Below are 9073 nucleotides of genomic sequence, written 5' to 3'. Positions count from 1 at the left end.
TCATTCTGAAAAGAAAATGTAAAAATACTTTTACCTCAAAAAAGTATTTACTCCGAAAAAAAGGACACTATTTATCTCAACGTGCCTATCCCGTTACCAAAGGCGCAAATGTGTAATATTTTCACTGAAAATATTGATAAATCATAAAAAAACACGAATCTTGACGAGTACTGTTGCACTTGATAATCCGTGGCGGGGGGGGGGGGGGGGGGGGGGGGGGGAAAGGAGGGGTGTATGTCAACTGTCAAACAACTCAGCGAGGAATACTTTAGGTTCAGAGGAAGGCTGCAATAACGAAGCATTTATTTAATCTAATGTTTATCATCTACAAATTACAATATCAATCTGGAATAACTATCATATACAATATGTTGTTTAAGTATTGATAAAAATGTCAAAGCAGCGAATATATATGAACCATGTCAATCAATTTGTGGAGCTGCTTCACAGATAAAAGGTAAAAAATCCGAACAAGTACGGTCGTTCCATTGGCCGTTATCATATATAGTACCACAATCCTCGTTGTTGTAAGCATTGTTTGGCTCATTAGGTGCCCAGTTAAAGAAATCACCAGGTCTTTTATTCCCGTTAGATGAGCTCCACTGCCAGTTGTTTTCCTCTTGAGTGTCATGTATTCCAATCCAGAAAGGTCCTGGAAATGAAAGCAAAGCACAAATTGTATTCTTATTCTTGCATCAAATAAGAAGACCATGATGACCATATATCGTTCCTTTGAATATGACTGCTTTGAAAAAGTGTTACGTACCTGATAATGGATCTGGAAATCATCCGAACAATCATAGACATGTTTAGACAATATTTGGGTTAAAAAATGCAGAAATTTGTGGCACAATGTTATCCATAATTTCATCAAAATGTTGCCGCATAGAAAAATTTATGTAGACATGACAGGGAAAGTAAAAGAGCTACAAAGTGGAAAAGTTAAGTACCATTTTAATCATCTTTTATATACAAATAGTGAAAATTAATTTTAAAAAAGAATTTTTCCTTAATGAATGATTGTGTCCATATTGAAAGATAGACATGTCTATATAAGATATTTAATGCGGTAATAGTGCACATTATTTATTTTTACCCATGCAATATGGTGCATTATCAGTCAAATATATACATGTATCATACATTGTATTTGTGAAAAACGAATATGAAAAATAGATATGAATGTGGGCGGAGCCAAAACTCATAATAATTATTTATTTTTGGACTACTTTCTCAGATATTTCTCTTTTGCATTCAGTAGCTTCAGCTATTCATATCATCATCGGAAATTAGCTTGTTTCATTTTTTTTCAAGGCAGTTCTGGCTGTGCTTAATAATAGAATTGAAACATTTTGTGAAAGTAACAGTATTATATCTGATGCTCAATTTGGTTTTCAAAAATGGCGTTCAAAATTGATATTATTCTATTCTATTGTTATTTAAATCAAAATAAACGTCTATAGTAGTTTTTGTTGATATGATGAAATGTTTTGATAGTATTTACAGAAACCCATTGAGGCTCAAAATGTATAAAATAGGTATCCAAGGAGAAATGTTAAGAATAATTAGAGATATGTACCAAAAAAATGTAAAATCATAATGTCAAGTCATGTTCTTGTTATTCAGATTATTTCAATTATGCTATTGGCCTACTTCAAGGGGAGGTAATCAAGTGTATTGAAACGCGCCGACATTTGAGTAAAACACTCAAAATAATTCTTTTCTAGAATTAAAACATTTGAACACCATTCCCGGATAATAAAAATAGTTTTCTTTATGTAAAAATGATTTTTTTCAAAAGACCTACATCTGCATGAATGAAATCTTTATATACAAACTTTGCATAATTTTCTTGAAATGATTTACAATGAAATCATTCTCCTCTTTACTTTTATGTTCAACAGATCGCCACCAGATATCTCGCATTCTTTCTATAAATATAACCGAATCTATCGTCAGAAACAACAACAAAAACAAACAAACAAATTTGTTATTGAGACTTTGCTTAAGTATATAATACAATCGATACATTTTTCTTTTAAGATGTTTCTTCTTATAGACGTGAAGTCAACATTATTATGCTTGAATAATAAGTTGCGCCTAAATTGACAAGAATTATAATTTTTATATTTATTATAAATATTATCACATTTAAAAAAAGGTGCCGCGGACATAAGAAGCACATTAAAATTAAGCATACAAATATTTGTGTTAGTAAACTTAGATTTGTTTGTCAAAGGTACTAGCTATTTGAACCGCTATAAGTAAATATATTTTTCTTTGAACAATACGAGAAGTTTACTTACTTTGGCTTTAAACCAAGTAGTAAGGCCTGTTCCAATTCTATAGCATTGTTTTTCATGTAGTATCCATTGCCCTCCATAACTATGGCAAGTCCCAACTGAAAATTCGGAATGCAATATTAAAATGAGTCAAAGTATTCATGGCATTTGACCTATTTTTTAAGTTAATGTTCTAGAGCAAAATATTTTAATCACAACAATTTATTGAAATATATGAAATTATTACTGAATATAAATAAAACCATGTATAGGAAGCTGCGTTCCCTATTACAGATGAAGTAAAGTTGGTTTTAAAAAATAATAACAAGCTTTTTTGATAACACTATACTATATATTCAGATTGTGACCATCTATATTGTCTAGAATTTTAAACATAACATACATGCATCTACTTTATGAGAAGTTATTTACAAAGAGATTGTGCAGCAATTATCAATATTTTCTAATACAAATTTGAGCATAGCATATGCATGACTTACTTTCTTTGCCTACTATGCTAAATCGCTTGTCCGAAATTTTAATATGTTCTTTCAGTTGATCTTTTAGCTCAGATACTGTATTTTTCAAATTTTCAACAACTGTGTCTAAATCACCAACATTAGCTTCAAGGGAATTTATGGCAACCGATTCGTTCTCTACATGTTTTCTTACATCAGTAACATTTGCTTGCATTTCTTGAAGAACGGATTCGGTTTTCAGGATTTTATCATTAATGATATCGTTTGCATTGACCATAATGCTATCTAATTTCCTTGGCAAGTTTTGTTTAAGCTCATCTACGGTGTCATTGATGTAATTCACACTTGCTTCTGTTGCTGTAGCTTGATTTTGTAACTTATCCTCAACCGATCTTGTCAATTCTGTAAACTCCTGCGAGTAATTCTTTCCAAATTGGTTATAGTAAACAGACCATTTACTTACTTGGTCTTTAACAAACGCATCAGTTGTTTTCATGAAAAGCGAAATATTGCGATTCATATTTTCAGTTTCATTTTGAACACTTGCAATGAATTTTAGTCTTTCAGCTTTCTCGTGTTTTATAGCCTTTCGTACTCTTGATTGGAAATCCCTAGTCTTTTGAGTGGTTAGCTTTGCCTTATCATCATCATCATCATCATCATCTGTTTCAGCTTTTTGTTCAACGTTGCTTGCATTTACAAATTCAGCAAATCGCTCTTCAAGTCTTTCTACTCGTATGTGGATATGTGTATCTAAATGTATATCAGAGAGCACTTAAGTTTTTTTGTATAACAGACTTGTATTGGGTCTCTCAGTTTTAGATAATTTTCAAGAAAGCATGTGTAGTATGAACTACTTTTAACGTTTGATATTTACTGATACATTTGCATTTCGTTACTGTAATCGGACAAAACAACAAGAAATCCGTCAAAACGTATAAGCTAATTTACGCATTTGCCTATTTTGCGGAGCAGATATTATAAAAAGAAAAAGCAAACCGCGAGTGCCATATTATCATTCCATGAAAGAATATAATTCTAATTTCTAATAAGTATGCTTCCAAAACATTGGCTTCTATATAATCCCATATACCGGTATATCTCCGACGATTCATACAAGTTTGGCCACATGCATATCATTTGTTTGATGTAAAACAGATCTCCATCTCTTAAATTTATCAACATGACTGTATGCTATAACAAAATGATAAATTTATAAATGATAAATTAAACATGTACGAATTGGACTTTACCTTTGACTGAATCCGTTTCAATCAACTCAGCTCCATTTACTTTCGTCTGCAGTTCCGAACGTAATTTACTCATCTCAAGTTTTCTTTCAAACATTTCCTGTTGAAGAAGTTGCCTTATAAATGCCAAATCAGCACAGTTGCATTGACCATCACAATTTACTAAGAAAACACTAGCAATAATTACGATAAGGCACAACGGAACTACATTAATATTATTCATAATTTCTCTTGTTAAACGGTAAAGCACACAAAACAATTTTGTATTTTGTTTAGTTCATACTACGATATAAACTTCAACAGCAGAAGAGATTCAGCGTCGTGATACACTTTTTATTTTCCGCAAAAAAACCCACACACTTGAGAGACTTAGGTCAGCTATATTTTCTAAAACTGTATTCTCTTTACTTTCTGAAAATTGAATGCAAGTGAAATCGCTGGATCTCGAGGATTTTCAAAAAACGAGATGAGCTACTCATGCATACTTGAGTTACTACAATTAGTTCAAGAACACCGCCACTTAAAACAGTGATGAAATTCTTTACACATACTAACATCTTTAAATTTTACCCAATTTTGTTAATTAGCTGAAACTATGTTCAACGGATATAAGAAAAAGAATGTATTTACAAATTTAAGTTAAAACTAATTTTTTTACGGCATGCTGTAATTTTTCATCTATTATTAATATCTATTTCATTTATCAAAGCAAATACTTTTACATGGTTTTGTTTACATCCCCATTTTCTGAATAAGAATGAATTGATGTTGCCTTGATTACTAGTAGTTTCAATTTAAGTGAAATAATGTTTCCCTACATCTTTGAATGGAATATTCCAGATTGAAAGTTCGGCGAATCCATTCAGCGTGTTTAATATTAACGCCTATCACTATTATCAATAAAAAGAATCACTAGATACTTTAGTCAATATTATTGATCAGATCCTTCAGAGGTTATGACCTGTACATAGTCGTCAAACAATTCAAGACGTACTGTCAATTATTGATAGACCAATTAAAAATTAATCATTTAACAATATTTATCATGAACATTAAATTCAGATCGGACAACAACACTGTAACAAAATTGGCATTTTGTAAGTTAATTTTATTTTACTTCTAATATTTTCTATCAATGTATTACTTGTAGTTAGAACTTACTGGTATACTCTATATCTGCATTACATTAATATCATCATAAAAAAAGAAATCAGACAGTTAATTGCTACAATTATATCTCTCAGAAATTAACATATGCGAACAATTAATGCACAATGAAAATTAGATATATTTGAAATGGCTCCGACAAATACAACACATATTTTTTTTCGTATCGCCACGCATGTCATTCACTAACGATCAAAGTGAAAGTGTTTTTTTTCCGCCTAAGGTCACTTCTTATACATACTTTACGGACGAAATAACCATTTTAGGTGTATAGATTTATCATATTTATAGACCTTAAAAGATACACAACTTATATACATAATTATATATAAAAGTATCTGTAACTTCAATATTTGTGGATATTTTATATATATTCAGAAGTCATATTTCTATTACAACTATATACAAAATAAGCAAAAAATCTTGGGTTTAATTTGACATATAAGGAGGACAATCTAACACTAAGCACGAGAGAACTATATATTAAAGATATGACTATTGACAAAACTACCTTTATAAAGAATGTTAGTTCATGACATATATTTATTGTACAAGGATATCTTTACAAGCTAATTTTCCTTGCGGTCAATAATACTACAGTTTTTCTTTGTAGTCATGCTATCTTTACCTGTTGGTATTTTGAAAATGAATTATATACTGTCCACGAGACTACGAATCTTATGCTACAGTGAGATTGTTGTATTTCTGTCTATATTTAAGAAATATTACGCTGCTACAGTGACAGTATTGTGTGCGTTTTATTCATTTCAAACATGGAAGGTACAGTCTTCGTACTTATAGATGAAATTGGTTAAAATATTCAAGTGTTTTCGTGATCAACTCGTCGGTTGATAAAAATACCGAAGTTTAAAGGTGAGAGAACGTTGACATTCGTGGATATTATGGATAGAAGATAAATTTTCACTTAAATGACTAATTTATTCGACGTGTTACCATTTACGACTATAGTGGAGTATTTTACATTTTTTCTCTGTGTATGTTAGTTTTTGCTTTGTGTGTGGGAGAGTTTGTTTTGGTATATTCAGTATATGTTAATCTAAAATAAACTGAACTGTTATCATCATTATATCTAAACGGTGTGCGGAATTTCTACATATTTCGAAATTGCAAGGTATGCCCCCTTTTAATTGATAAAAATGTATAAAAAATATAATATTTGGAAATTGGTATACTATTTATTCTATTTTGTATAACAGATATATTTTTTTTTAAATATTGATTTGCACTGATAATAAATAAATCACTGTTTGAATAAAATAAACTTCCCTTTTGAAACGTTTCAAGATATCCATAGTAACTGCTTTAAAGTATAAATTTTACAAAAAAGCTCTGAAAATGGAATGGATACCGTCGTACTGAACATACATGTTAATTATAAGCTTCTTTTGTCTGTAACTTTCAATAAGAAAATCAAAGTACATTTTATTTCAATTATAAAACTGTTTTAAAACCTCATACATTGAGATAAGTATAATTGTATAGATACTATGGGGAAGACTTTACCATTCCGGTATATATGCCAAATGTCTTAATTAACACAAACCGTATTAGAAAAAATATAGGGTGATGGGGTTGTGGTTGTGTTTACATGATTTTATGATTTTAATATTTCGTTTTCTGTTGTATAAGAACATATTGTAAGAGTCTGATAAAAATGAAAATATTTCTTATCTCTTAATTGGTCTGTTTCTTATGCTTGTTTCTAGAACAACTTCCAAGATAATCAAGAAGAAAAAAATAAAAACAAGCAGTATAGCAATATAAAGCCAGGAATAAGGAGTCTTTTAATTGATTTGTAATTTAAAACGCTCGAAACCTATCTGAAGATTGTGTCCGTTGCTAGGGACTCCAATTTCACGCAGGCGTGTGAAATCAATATTTCATTTCAGATTTACGGTTTTATGTCGATAAATTCTGTTCTTTCCCGTAATCTTCTAATTTTCTTGATTCTTATAAAAAGAAATTTATGGTGGCTGATATACGCCATGTCGTGCTTTCATTTCTTTGCCTCCAAAATTCGGAAACACGAATGGAAAGTTTGGGCGTCTATTGGTGATATCGCTTTTTGGGTTATCGAAGCAAAAAAGCGGAAATACGACAGAAGAAGGGCGACAATATGATAAGTCTGTCGTTTATTTGAATTTCATCTGTCGTATTTTCGCTTTTGGCATAGTTGCATTTTGAATTTTTCGCATCGTTGTGTTTTCGCTTTTCCCATTTTTTGTATTTTGACTTTTTCGCATGTTGAAATTTCGCTCTTTCGCATTGTTGTATTTTTACATTTCCGCTTTTTTTTGCATTTCCGCTTTTATCGCAGCTTCACTTTCCAGTTTGATTACACATATATGCTGAAGAGTAACCAAAGGGTAAATTTCATATATGTAATCAAAATATTATCCACAAGCACATTCTGTCACATTTTATAATAACTGCCTTTAAAATTAACGATGCGAAAAAAGCGAAAATGCAGAAATACGAAAATGTAATAAAGCGAAAATGCGAAGTGACGACAAAGTTAAAAAAACAGCATTATTTTTATATAGATATTTTTTTACTTCGTCTTACATATTTATGAAAAAAAAACCTAAATATCCTAAACTGTATATTGACTGACGGCTCTTTTTAGCTACAGTTAACATGTAGAAAATTAACCCTTACAACGCTTAATATCTTAAGTGGAATTGTCCACTTTTTACTTTGGACAAAACCGTTAATCATTGTTAGGGGAACGTTTCAGATATTATGGACTTAGCTATGCCAAGTGCATGGAAGTGCCGGTCTGCACTTGTCGCATGGGTATATACAGTATACACGAAGCTAATGGTATGCATTTGCATTTAACTGCATTTAACTGCTTGTTAATCCACAAATACCTGACTTTATCTGGATAACTATCAGTTTCTATGTAATCCGGTGCATGTATGTAACTGCGACCAGTAAGAGAGTTCTTTTCCTTTTATAAGATCAGTTCATAAATATATTATTTTGTGGCATACACTGTAGTTCGATTCTACGCTTAAATAAAGCATTTTAGATAACTTCTGTTTTCGAAAATTAGCAGATATTAAAATTGTCTAGAACAAAATAGAATCAATAAAATAGAAAAGTGTTACTAAATAACTTAGAACTTAATCATTTTTTCAAGCAATATTTTATAAAATTATTCAAATGATACATTTCTATTGTTTTATCAATATTTGAAATGCCTCTTTTGCCTATTGTTAAGGAAGCGTCCTGGTGCCAATTTAACATGTTCTATAAAAATGAAAACTCCTACGTAGGAGATGAAAAGCCTAATTAGGACTTTATAAATCCTACGTATGACTTTAAAACTCCTACATAGGTGATAAAAACCTAATTAGGAGTTTGTAAGTCCTACGTAGGACTTTATAACTCCTACGTAGGAGTTACAAAGTCCTAATTAGGCTTTTTTATCTTTTAAGTAGGAGTCAAAAGCCCTACGTAGGACTTATAAACTCCTAATTAGGCTCTTTTATCTCCTACGTAGGTGTTATAATGTTTCACATAACACCTTAAATAGGCACCAGGACGCTTCCGTATATTGTAGACCAACCCACTTTAAATGAACGTAGATTTTTAAGAACAAACTTTTATCATTATAATAGTCTGGAACCTGGATATTTACGGATGATATATATTAGTGATGACGTGTTGTTTTACGTTGCAAGAACAACATGTCCCTGAAATCCCCTTCATATCTTGTTTTATATCTATAATAAACATTATATGCATAGTTTATGTTTCTTATATATACATGTTTAGGGTAGGAGGGTGTGTGTTAGACGCCAGGCACCTGTGGCAAGAGTCATCTAAATCAAATGGTTTCTTAATTATTTCTTTCTCTTCTAGATCT

General features: G+C 30.9%; 1 protein-coding gene across 3 annotated transcripts; it reads right to left on the bottom strand.

Moving 5' to 3' along the window:
* Nucleotides 1–219: 219 nt before the first annotated feature.
* LOC132755552 (uncharacterized) lies at nt 220–4371 on the bottom strand. 3 transcript variants are annotated; one of them, XM_060746445.1, is made up of 5 exons: nt 4015–4368; nt 2783–3514; nt 2307–2401; nt 1839–1931; nt 514–652 (listed from the first exon to the last, which is right to left on the bottom strand). In XM_060746445.1, the coding sequence occupies exons 1-4, from the start codon at nt 4232–4234 to the stop codon at nt 1863–1865; spliced, it is 1116 nt and encodes a 371-aa protein (XP_060602428.1). In that variant the 5' UTR covers nt 4235–4368; the 3' UTR covers nt 514–652; nt 1839–1862. The 3 variants fall into 3 exon arrangements, 2 of the variants coding, with proteins under 2 accessions (XP_060602419.1, XP_060602428.1); XR_009629229.1 differs by having other exon boundaries at nt 518–652; nt 1808–1931; nt 4015–4369; XM_060746436.1 differs by lacking the exon at nt 1839–1931 and having other exon boundaries at nt 220–652; nt 4015–4371.
* Nucleotides 4372–9073: the final 4702 nt, after the last annotated feature.

This window comes from Ruditapes philippinarum, unplaced genomic scaffold, assembly GCF_026571515.1.
Source record: "Ruditapes philippinarum isolate M1 unplaced genomic scaffold, ASM2657151v2 ctg546_1_1_1_1, whole genome shotgun sequence".
In the NCBI taxonomy this organism is placed as follows: domain Eukaryota; kingdom Metazoa; phylum Mollusca; class Bivalvia; order Venerida; family Veneridae; genus Ruditapes; species Ruditapes philippinarum.
This window is presented reverse-complemented; position numbering and strand designations above follow the sequence as displayed.